This window comes from Vipera ursinii, assembly GCF_947247035.1.
Source record: "Vipera ursinii genome assembly, chromosome: 2".
NCBI classification, from domain to species: Eukaryota; Metazoa; Chordata; class Lepidosauria; order Squamata; family Viperidae; genus Vipera; species Vipera ursinii.
In genome coordinates this window covers 193,420,722-193,433,302 of record NC_139513.1, presented here as the reverse complement: position 1 = coordinate 193,433,302, position 12,581 = coordinate 193,420,722, and the positions used below count along the sequence as shown (strand labels likewise).

Genomic DNA, 12,581 nt, shown 5'->3' with positions numbered 1-12,581 from the left:
AAGGAGTGAAAATTTACTCCAATTATGTTTAATCCCATATAATTGATTCTTTGTATGCATAATAGGCATTCATATAATGTTCATACTAATATTAATTGGAAATTTCCCAATAATTAACTGTTACTGTACATGATCAGGAATTCATATCTTAGAAGAGAACTTTTTAACATTATTGTCAAAGTTTGCAAGCTGCCATAGATTAAACTACTTTTTGTCTCAATAATATTTTAAATGCAGTAGCTTTTGTGTATCGGAAGATGAATATTAAAACGAGACACTTCAGAGTAAGCAGTAGCTTTTTAGATAGCTGTACTTAGTGGAAAATGTTCCATTTACTTCTCTATTTTTAAAATATAAATTAATATTAATTAAAATTAAATGACACTAAATCTGATGAATAGGATACACATTTAGTTCTGATTATAGTTAGAACCACTGAAATTGAGATATTTCATTTAAAGTGTAGTAGATAATATTTAAGATTTAGATTTTTTTTATTCAGATGTTTTATTGATCTCACTGGGCCTACTATTTCTTGTATCACATCTCAAGAAATAATATTCCAAGTTCCCAAAATATTTTTTATAGCCTGAAGATCTGTTCTTGTAAGTTTATAAATCTAGTTCTACCGGTGACTGTTTTAGCCTCTTCCCCATGAAGGCGAAAGTGTAGATTGTGTTCGTCAGTGAGTTGTGAAAACAAGAATGCTTTTTTTTAATGGTGTGGAAACACGTTTCAAAATTCCATATTAATTCACGTGTTTTAGAATTTGCTAATGCACCTGAATCTGACTGCCAAATGAAGAGATGCTTTAATTGAATGTGCTTTTATTTTACCGATTTAGGCAATCCAAATTACTTTGCAATTACTCATGATTTAAACATCCAATTGACAATAAAAGGATCCAGAGTATTAATATTCTTATTTGCCTGTAATTTCAAAAGAAAATGAGTCCTCTGCTATTTTGAAAATCAGGATTGTCCCGGAGCATCAGCTTCTCATGTAAATAGGGGTCAAAAATTAAGCAACCATCCCAGCATCTTCCAAATGTGCTTTGCAGCTTTTAATGCAGGAAATATAATAGCAGGATAGAAACTCCTAATAGAGGGAGTGCTAAAATGCTTCAGATCTTGCTCAAGCATGTCTCTTTTCTGTTAGTAATTGAATCAGCCAGATTCTTTTTTCTGTGCAAGCCTGAAAAAAATGCTCGAAGGAATCTACTCGTTATAGTTAATGCATGTTTTACCACAGCAGGAGGTTTTGTTGAATTGTATAGATTTGTATTTCGATTTTTTTAAATGATGTTTTAATACTTGGTGCTGCCTAGAGTCATTTGTTTTGGTGGCCTTATAAATCCAATGTGATGTTGGTGCTATTGAAATGTAGTGTTCCTTCCAGGTTTCAATTACTTCTGAAATATTTGCAAAGCATTCAAAGCCCTTGTACTTACTTGGGGATCGAAATTCTTAGACTCATGATTTCCTTTTGAGTGGCCCCCTTTTTATTGAAGATATTAATTACTTCCAATATGTTTAATTTGACAACATTGCTAAACACACCAGGTTTTTAATCTGTTCAGACAACACCTCTGTAAAGTCTCCAAACTGCTTATCTTTTCATTGCTTTCAATTACATATATATATATATATATATATATATATATATATATATATATATATATGTATGTATGTAATTGAAAGCAATGAAAAGATAAGCAGTTTAGAGACTTTACAGAGGACGTGGTGGCTCAGTGGGTTAGGACGCTGAGCTTGTCGATCAGAAGGTCGGCAGTTTGGCGAGTTGAATCCTGAGTGCCATGTAGCAGAGTGAGCGTCTGTTACTTGTCCCAGCTTCTGCCAACCTAACAGTTTGAAAGCAAGTAAAAATGCAAGTAGAAAAATAGGGACCACTATGGTGGGAAGGTAACAGTGTTCCATGCGTCCTCAGACAAGCGCTGGCTCTTTGGCTTTGAAACAGAGATGAGCACTGGCCCCTAGAGTCGGAAACGACCTCTATATATATATATTGAAATTCCACATCAATACCACTTCAACCAAACGCATTCTAAGAAGAACAGAAATGGCATTACTAAGAAATGAACTCCACAATAAAAGATTTCAATTAGACCAAACAAACAAGGACCTACTAACATTACATCTCAAACTCAGCAACATTATTCACCCGATACTATGGGACAAAGTGAAACAACTGGCGGTTTGGAGAGCAGAAACAGAGACCATCTATAAAAACAACAGACATTCAAAGAAACTCAAACAATTAGAGAACTACAACAACCAAACAACCACATCACAACAACATCTACAACAAGTAGTGCATAACATCTCCCACAGAAGACTAACAACAGCAGAAACAAACGTCCTAGCAAAAGGTTTCAACTTCGCTGTTGCACCAAAGAAAATTCCCACAGAAACCATCATATGTGGAGTTGAAACCAGCTTAACTAAACTCAATGCAGATGAAGCAGACCAAGTCAGACATGAAGTCACCCACATCCTATGCACAAGCAAACCACCCAAAAGCAACCTAACAAAAGAAGAACAAGTAGCATTGCAAAACCTAAGAAAAGACAACAGCATAATCATACTACCAGCAGATAAAGGCAATGCTACAGTGGTAATGGACACATCAGACTATGAAGAGAAACTGTCCAACTTACTCAAAGAAACTACATACAAACCTATATATACAGATCCCACAACCTATCTAGAAAAGACCACCAAGAAAAAGATAAAATCAACTTCTATAAGCCAAGAAATCCAACAAACAATCATTCCCAGGGAGAAGTCATCCAGACGCCCAAAACTATATGGCCTCCCCAAAATACACAAAGATGGAATCCCACTAAGACCCATAGTAACTTCTATAGGCTCACCACTACAAAACTTAGCTAAATACCTAGCAAAACAACTACAACCTCAAGCAGAAATGGCAGCTTCATATGTCCAAAACTCATACCACTTTATAGAATTAGTGAAAAATCTACAGATAGACCAAAAAGACTTGCTAGTCAGCTTCGATGTGGTATCACTATTCACCCAGGTGCCAGTCCAAGAAGCTCTATCAACAATAAGAAGCAAATACCAACCACCAAACCATATTATAGAACTAGCAGAACACTGCTTATCAAACACATACTTCATACACAGAGGCCAGAGATACAAACAAATAGAAGGCGCACCAATGGGATCCCCTCTATCACCAGTTATCGCCAACCTTTTCATGGAAGAATTTGAAACTAACGCTCTGGAAAAGACTACAAACAAACCAAAACTGTGGCTCAGATATGTGGATGACACCTTCGTGATCTGGCCCCACGGAAGAAAGGAGCTAGAAAACTTCCTAACACACCTGAACAGCCTACATCCCAAAATAAAATTCACCATGGAGATTGAAACAAACAACCAGTTACCTTTCCTGGATGTACTTATATACAAAAAACAAAACGGCACCCTAGGACACACAGTCTACCGAAAGAAAACGCACACCAACCGTTACCTCAATGCGCAATCACATCATCACCCAGCACAAATAAATTCAGTAGCCAAAACACTAATAACAAGAACCAGACGCCTTGCAGATAAAACACATATACAAACAGAACTACACACCCTGACAGACATATTGACAGCAAACAAGTTCCAAAAAAACAAAATCACCAATATGATTCAGCAGGGGACTCCGAAACAGAAAAACATCCAAGAAGAAGAACAGAACAACGGACGAGCCATCTTGCCCTACATAAAAGGAACAACCGACAAAATCAGTAAAGTACTACGCAAACATAACATCAAAACCGCATTTAACACTGACAGAAAGATATCAACCATCCTGAGAAATCCCAAAGACAAAATAGAACTGGAAAACCAGGGCATATACCAAATCCCATGCGCCTCCTGTCCAGCAACATACATCGGACAGACTAACAGAAGAATAGAGGTACGTGTAGAAGAACATAAGAACTCAGTACAGAAGAAAGATCACACATCTTCACTAGTACAACACATAAACACTACGGGACACAACATCAATTTTGAAGGTACAAAAACAATCGCCAAAATAGAACATCTCAATAGCAGAATAATCAGAGAAGCCATTGAAATAGAAAAACACCCAGACAGTATGAACAAGCGAGACGACACCTCCCACCTACATGACATTTGGAAACCAGCATTGATAGAGAAACGAATTTCAGCAAACAAGGATTTAAAAAACCAACAAACAACCCCAAATGCCACCAGCCCCAGCAAGACTCATCCACACCCAGAACAAAAACTCCCCCACACAGAAGACAGAACAAGTCAAGCAAAAGTGCCATCACCCAAGCAGAAGAACGCACACACGAACCTGACTGACCCATACCAGAGATACATAGCAGGTCCTCGAACTCGGAGCCAAACCAAAGCTCTGGAGGCCACTACACAGCCCACTCCTCAGGACACCAAATCACAACACTCAGGATATTACAACACAACAAAAAAACCCACCCATTCAGAACACACCCCACCCAATCAGAAGACAGCCACGCCTCCAACCAATCAGAAGACAACCACGCATCCACCCAATCAGAAGACAGCCACGCCTCCACTCAATCAGAAGACAACCACGCCTCCACCCAATCGGAGGACACCCCCACCCAATCAGAAAGCAGCCACGCCTCCACCCAGTCAGAACACAGCCCCACCGGCAGTTGGAAGGAAAGGAACAGCCAGACCACGCATTGCTCCTGGAAGCAGCAGGAGGAACACTCCGGCCTGATGATGACGGATGGGATTTCGTCGAAACGTCGCCACAACTTTCTGAAGATGAAAGGAACGCGGGAAGAAACCCGAGACTCTAGATCTACATATATATATATATATATATATATATATATATATATATATATATATATATATATATATATATATATATATATATATATATATATATATATATATATATATCCGACCTATATATATATGTATATATCCAGGTCTTTAAGATTCCTGAAGCTTCCATATTGTTGTATCTATTTGCTAATCTTTTTTCACTTCTAGCATCTTTATTCAATTTCCACTGAAGTTACGATGCCTGGTTTGCAGCTGTCACGCTCTAGAGATTGATTCCAAAATACTCTTTCCAAACAGAAAGCCCACCAGACAGAGACCAGGATTGAATTAATGTTCCACTGTGATGAAGGTTTTTTTTATACAGAAAAACATGAAGCTCTGCCTGCAAAAGCCAAGCACAAATATTGCTCTTTAGAAAGAACTAGACTGGAAATGGTTCATTCTGAAAAGCTAATAGCTTCTTGAGTCTTTCCCTATCACACATGTCAGGTGCAATTGAATCTTGCACCAAGCTGTAATTATTTAGTATCATCTTATTCAGTCTGCATTGGAATTGTCACACTACTGATGCAGGTGAGAAATTAGAAAACATTTAAAGTAATATCTCATAGAAGCTCTTCTTTCTTGTTTGTAACTTACAGCAAAAGGAAGGTCAGTTCAGCATGTTGCAGCTAGTTGGCATGTTGCGGGGCATAGCAGCTGGCATGCGTTATCTCTCAGATATGAATTATGTTCACCGGGATTTGGCTGCCCGAAACATCCTGGTCAACAGCAACTTGGTTTGCAAAGTATCAGATTTTGGCTTGTCAAGATTCTTAGAAGACGATGCTTCAAACCCAACCTACACCGGGGCCTTGGTAAGTTCTTATACAAGAAAATACTTTTTCATGAATCTGTAATGATCAGGCAGGATTCTGTGTTTGCATTGTGCTATATTTAAGTGTTGTCTTATTTTTATTTATCAAATTTACTTGCCACCCATCTTGTGGTTTAGGCAATTCTGAGCAGACCGTCTCTGGGTCTTCTGCTAAAGTTGTTGTCAGTTATCTAAATAAAGTGAAAAATATGATTTATTTCTCTTTATACTGAAGAATTAGGTACATTTTAATGGTATTTGTTTTTTTAATTTATACCCCACCTTTATTATTTTTATAAACAACTCAAGGCAGCGAACATAGTCTTTCTTTTGGTTATCACAAGTTTGATATAATGAAGCTGCCATTGTTTTGGAATGCACTTTAGTTCTACTACAAAAAATCAGTAGGAATCTCTGCTCTTCTAAAACTATTAACTTACTTTTTTTAAAAAAATCTAAGAACTGACTTAATTTCAGTGGACTTGTTTTGAATTGAGAGCTGTTTGATGCATACTGCTCTTCTTTTCCTTTAAAATTATAGGGTGGCAAGATTCCCATTCGTTGGACAGCTCCAGAGGCTATTCAGTACCGCAAATTTACATCCTCAAGTGATGTCTGGAGCTATGGCATTGTAATGTGGGAAGTCATGTCCTATGGAGAAAGACCCTACTGGGATATGTCCAATCAAGACGTAAGTTTTAATGTGGCCCAAACACTTAAAGAACATGCTTTGAACTAGATATTTACTTTTTGGATAGCATTCATGTATATGCCAATGGGAGCATGTCCTTATGCCTTTCTTCCTTTGTTGTAGGTAATCAATGCTATCGACCAGGATTATCGTCTTCCACCACCTCCAGACTGCCCTACTGTTTTGCACCTGCTGATGTTGGATTGTTGGCAGAAAGAACGGGTCCAGAGGCCGAAATTTGAGCAGATAGTCAATGCCCTAGACAAGATGATTCGCAAACCATCTGCTCTCAAAGCAACTGGCACGGGAAGTAGCAGGTAGGAAGAGAGAATCAGGGAAGTGTGTAATCCACAAATTGGAGAGGATGATAGAAAAGCTGTGTTTAGAAATGTAGAGATCAAGCGTAACTTCTGGGTATTAACTTGGAATCTGACGTTTCCTCTGGACAAAGAAAACAATAATCAAAAAGTTCCTGATACCTGTTATACATGTAGAGTCACACATAAAGTATGCAAACTCTTCTTAAATAGAATCCTGTGTTTAAATAATTTATAAGGGATGAAAATAGTGAAGGGAATCAAATGCATGGACACGGAGAGCAAAAGGCCGGTAAAGGCAGGAGTAAATGCATTTGTCAGGATGGGAAATGTTTCGTAACAGTCGTGGCAGATGAGACCTGGATTTCCTTGGAGAAGAGGAGAATTCCTTGGATTTGAGGAAATGTTTGGCAATCTAAGCTATTCTGGATAGGTCTTACACTACAATTTATCAATATTTCCCACTACAAAATGTCAGGAAATGCTATGACCAGTTTTGAGCAACTGCAAAAAGAAGTGTCTTGGAGGGCCTTAGGTTTTTCACCACTGATGTACAGTATCTAGGGGATATATATATATCGCCCCTATACAGACAGACAACTAATTTCTTCCTTTCACCCATAGAAACCAAAGCTTAATTCTTGTTTCTAAGTCTTCATCAGTAGCATCACATTCTTTCCCAAGTTTAATTCCATGTTAGCTTAAAAAAAAGCAAATATTATAATAGCGATAGCCATAGCTACATTTTGCAATGCTCTAACATTATCCTACAACACATAATGAAAGTAAATTAGTATTTTTTCTTAATTGCTAAAAGGAGTGCGATTCAAAGGGAAGAGAGTTCAGATAAGGTGGAAACAAGAGTACTGTGGCTCATAGCCTACTCTCAGCCCACTGTGCAGTATAACGACGATTATTATTTTGCTCTATTAATAGAGTTCCTGGTTTCAGATTCTGTGTCTATTAAATAAATAGCTATATGGTAGGCAGTTAAATTAGAAAAATTCTTGAAGGCAATGGCTTGTGGGTTTAGCAAGGTGTGGGGACTGATCACAGTATCTAATGAGCAAAGGTGAAAACATGAAATTGGTAAAGAGAGGTCTGTCTCTGTTGGTGATGAGGTGATTGTGGAACCTTCTCAACAAAAGCTGATAATAATGCTTTAGAAATTCCTACGTCCCCATGTATTTTTCCCAGCTTTATACAACTAAAATCTTGGGGTCAACAAAGAGGAGTTCCCTGGGGAAGGATGCAGCCAAGATTAGATGGATTCAGAAGTAAGGAAGGAAGTCCATCTTGTTGGCATGGAAACATTATCCCATGGGTATCACAAACTTTCATCCAGATCCAGGAAAGAAGAGAGAAATCCTTAGTTGTACATAGGGTTGTGTTTTTTTTTAAAGAAAAAAAAAACACAACAACTTTTGAATGCGTAAAGGTGCCTTTATTTCTGACCAAAACTATCAGCAAAAGAAAAGCAAAACATATAGTATTTTAGAAGAGGAATAACAGGAGCCTTCTTTAGTAACGTGGTTTAAATTCCATTGAAAACCTCTTCAGGTATCAGTTGCACCCGTAGAAAGCAGAAATAAAAAACCCCTAAGGCCTCAGGGCTGCTTGGCAGATGTATCTGGCAGAACTGAGGTTGGCAGTAATTCCCTGTAGTGTATTTTGCATGTTTCAAAAGTCACATACTTTACCACTTCTCCTGGAGCATTTTGAATGGCCGATGCTGTGCACATCTCAGTTTGTTCTTCTGCTCTTTGAAATGTCCCTCTTCTTTTCTTCCTTATAGACCGTCCCAACATCTACTAAGCAACTCGCCCCCAGACTTCCCTTCACTCTCCAATGCCCATGAATGGCTGGATGCCATTAAGATGGGACGTTACAAGGACAACTTTGACCAAGCTGGCCTGACTACATTTGATGTCATCTCACGCATGACTTTAGAGTAAGAACTATATCTCCGATTGTGTGGCAGTACGACTGAGTCTGCAGAGAAGCACAAGTTTGGCCTTCTCAGATATATCTACATACTCTTTGGGTTTTTACAATTACAGTATATCATTTGTATTTGTATACTTAAGAGAGAACAGAACATAGGTCAAAATGTCCTCCAGTTCAGGTGTATTTCCTCTTCAAGAAAATAGGAAGAAATGAGTCATCTTTCTCAAAAGAGGATCTTTCTGAACAACTATTACTCACTTAAGGTGTTTCAATGTGGACTATGTGTGCAGAATTGGATACTGTTTCTCCCTAAGTGTGGGAAATGGGGAGCATATTTGGCAAGAAAGTATGCTATGACAAGCCAGATAATTTTCATTTATCGAATGTCAGCACATATGATTGCAATCTAAAGCCTGATGCCAAGATAAGATAAATTTGCCTATAAAACAGTCCATTATAAATGTATAATATTATAATATAATATTATAACATTTTTAATTTATATTTATAAAATATATTATAAATTTAGTTGAATAAATTCAACTTCTATGGGATACCTTTTTAATCTTTAAATCTAGCCTATTCAGAAGCCCTGAATTCCCACCTAAATATTACCTAGATCAGGGGTAGGCAACCTTGGCTCTTTTATGACTCGTGCTGGCTCAGGAATTCTGGGAGTTGAAGTCCATGAGTCATAAAAGAGCCAAGGTTGCCTGCCCCTGACCTAGATGATCTCACTTACTTTTCAAGCAAAGGTGAGGTTGGCCAGCTGCTGTTATTTGGCAAGGCCACGCTTTGATATAGTGTAAGCAGTAAGGAACTGTGAAGCTAGAATGTGTGATTTTGGAAATTCAGATAGAACCAGGATTCTGGGAAATGGTAATACAACAACATATAAAGGTCCACACGTGACCCATCCATGATTTAGAATATGTTTTTTGCATTCTCTTGGTGAGCATTAGCTGTGGAGCTTCCAGTACTATTACTCAACATTTTATTTGTTTATTTAAAACATTTATATAGCCCTGGTGCTCTCTCAGCTTGCTTGTTTTCTTGCAAACATTTCATTACCCAAACTAGGTAACATCATCAGTGCTAGTCAGTGCTAGCACTCACAATGTTACCTAGTTAGGGTGAGTGCTTTTTTTGTAAAAGAAAAAGGTGCCCGAACTCACACATGTCATACAACCCACCTTGCCTATCCTACAAGGTTCCATCCAAAAAAGGTGCCGGAACTCCGTTCTGAGTGTTCTATGAGGAAAAAAGCCCTGGTTAGGGTAATGAAACCTCTGCAAGACAACAAGCAAGCTCAGAGAGCACCAAGGACCCCCTCATTTCAACCCTGAGCTACAAATATTCTCCTTTATTGGTATTCATATAGCCACCTATCTTTCAGCCAAGTATGGGCAGCTCCCAATCTAAAATTAAAAGGCTTATAAAATCATTTTAAAAACTATAAAACATAACTGTTCAAAACATAAAACATTAAAACAACAAATCCAAATCGAAACGTAGCCAAGACACCCTCAATCCTACACGGGAAAATACCTGAATACGCCAAGACCTACATCACCCCTACACCTTTAGTTCTACGCGGGGAAAAACCCGAATAACCAAAGATCCATATGTGTGTGTGTGTGTGTGTGTGTGTGTGTGATTTATTTATTTTTTTTTTAGATTGCTAACAAAGAATTAAAGGGAGACTGATATGCATTTCAAACTTATTTGTTTTCATCAGTCAGCCATACCCTTCTGAGATTCGAACCTGGGCTGATTGCACATTAGGCAGTTGTTTTAACCTCTAGGCCACAAGCCACATATATATAATGTATGTATGTGTGTGTGTGTGTGTGTGTGTGTGTGTGTGTGTGTGTATACACACACACACACATTTAGCTGAGCAGGGATATAATGTTATACATACATCTGTGTGTCACTTCCTTCAAAGATCCTGGACGGTTTACATCCTTTGAAAATATAACTGCACCATACAAGCACCTGCAAACAATAATATTAACTTAATCAATTCCTAATCTCCCCTAAAGCGTTGTCATCTTTTACAGGATATCCTTTGCTTGGAAGGCTCTATAAAAGGCAGCTTTTATTGCTGTCATGAATGATAATGGCAACAACAAAGGACTTTCGAATTGGGCCTAGAAGGTGACTGGCAACCAAAACAGCACCTGCAACCAAGATGTCCCTTTGCTGTACTAGTTTTCACTGGTCAGCAAGTGGGCAGCCAAATGGCACCCCTGCTGTAATCCAGTCATTTTCAAAAGCAGCCCCACGTAGTGCAAGTTGCAGTAATCTAAACAGAAGAGCCTTTGGACCCAGGATATTAGCAATTTTCTGTGGGACTGGGGTGACTCCTGCTTTTCTCCCTTAGCAGCCAAGAACCACAGTGGACATCTGGATAATACAATAACAGCGGCCATCCATAGTGTACCATATAAGTCATTTTTCCACAATAGCCATTGCTCATTGTTGGAAGAAAAGGAGCGTACCTCGCCAAATTTCTCTTAGAAGGCAATAGGCATTCCTACCCATGGAAGAGATGAAGACGGCAAAATGGTTACAATGCTCTGCCAGCCTACAGTGGCTTGGATAAGTTTGCAAGTTTAGGCAATGCCAAAGCCTTGGCTGAGATCTTCCTCTCTTTTCCTTTGCAGAGATATCCAGCGCATTGGCATCAACCTGGTTGGTCATCAGAAGAAAATCCTCAACAGCATCCAACTCATGCGGGTCCACCTTAATCAGCTCGAACCTGTTGAAGTCTGACAAACTGAGAACAGTCCGTTCCCCTTAAAACACACGGAGAATCAAATGAACATTTTGCTGTCGAAGAGAGACAGAGCAATCCATTTCAGGCATGGATGGGAGCACAGGAAACATTGCACTCCACTTCACAGACCAGAGAAAATTTATAGAGAGTCTTTGCTTGTTTTCTTTATTTTTTTATTATAACTTGAAACACTACAAATCCTGTGTCATTTAGAGATGGGTGGTATTGTACATTTGGGGTGGGTGGGCTGATAGTACACAGGGTAGATCTGAAAAGGTAGCTTTGGAATTGGAAATGCACTCACCGCCAATTCAATGCCAACGTATGGGATTGAACCCATACCAGAAACAGACACCTCAGAAGATTCTACTTTGGACTAGTGGCCTGTAAATGGCAAGTTTTACGCTGGAGCAAGCAAAGTTGAGTTTAATATAGTGTTGAAAAGACTGGGTTGCCAAAAGGAAGCTTTTGCCCAGCTAGTGGAATTTGGTGATGAGAAGAGCAATGCACCAACTTTTTCTTTTGGGCAGTTTTGGTTAAACAAACACAAAGCAAGACAGCCTGAATGCTGTTTCAAGTCATGCATTTTGTGATGCTGTTCAGGTTGGCAGAGATGGACAAATCCAAATCATGGGACAGAGTCTAGACCGAGGGTCTCTAACTTGTGGCCTAGGGGACAAAATCATTTTCTGTGTCCTGCAACAATGCTTAGCCCAGCAAGGTCAGGGCACTGAGCAGCAAGGAGAAGAAGAACAGCTCAGCAGCTACTTCACCCGCCCCCATGGCCTCACAAGGTGTCCTTGTGGGCCAGGTTGCACAGAACATGCCCCAAATCTTTCTTGCAAGCAGCCCTTCTGAGGCTTCCAGTTGCTCTCACATTGCACCACAGATGCTGTTTCTGAGGTGGTGCTACATTCTGCTGGTGAGAGCAGCAAGGAGGCAAGGCGTAGCCAGGAAAAGAGATCAGGAGGTTGGGGCTGTGTGAGGGAAGAAAGGAGGGGGCAGTTGAGAGAGGGGTTGTAGCTGTCTGCCCTATTGGAAGGCTCTGTCTGATGGGCAAAGCATGGGAAGGAGAGAGGGCAAGCCAGCAAGATCACTGCCAGGATAGGAAAGGAAAGGAGAAGTGGGGGGAGGGGAG

At 39.3% G+C, this 12,581-nt stretch overlaps 1 protein-coding gene across 3 annotated transcripts in view; it reads left to right on the top strand.

Moving 5' to 3' along the window:
• LOC310634446 (ephrin type-B receptor 5) overlaps window positions 1-11,640 on the top strand; it is a 155,831-nt gene extending 144,191 nt beyond the window's left edge. For all 3 annotated transcript variants that reach the window (XM_083352836.1, XM_083352835.1, XM_083352837.1), the window contains exons 14-18: window positions 5,492-5,707; window positions 6,248-6,397; window positions 6,521-6,714; window positions 8,510-8,665; window positions 11,331-11,640. In XM_083352836.1, coding sequence (XP_083208962.1) covers window positions 5,492-5,707; window positions 6,248-6,397; window positions 6,521-6,714; window positions 8,510-8,665; window positions 11,331-11,439 — 825 coding nt within the window. In that variant the 3' untranslated portion in view covers window positions 11,440-11,640. The remainder of the gene's footprint in view (window positions 1-5,491; window positions 5,708-6,247; window positions 6,398-6,520; window positions 6,715-8,509; window positions 8,666-11,330) is intronic.
• The last annotated feature ends 941 nt before the right edge of the window (window positions 11,641-12,581 follow it).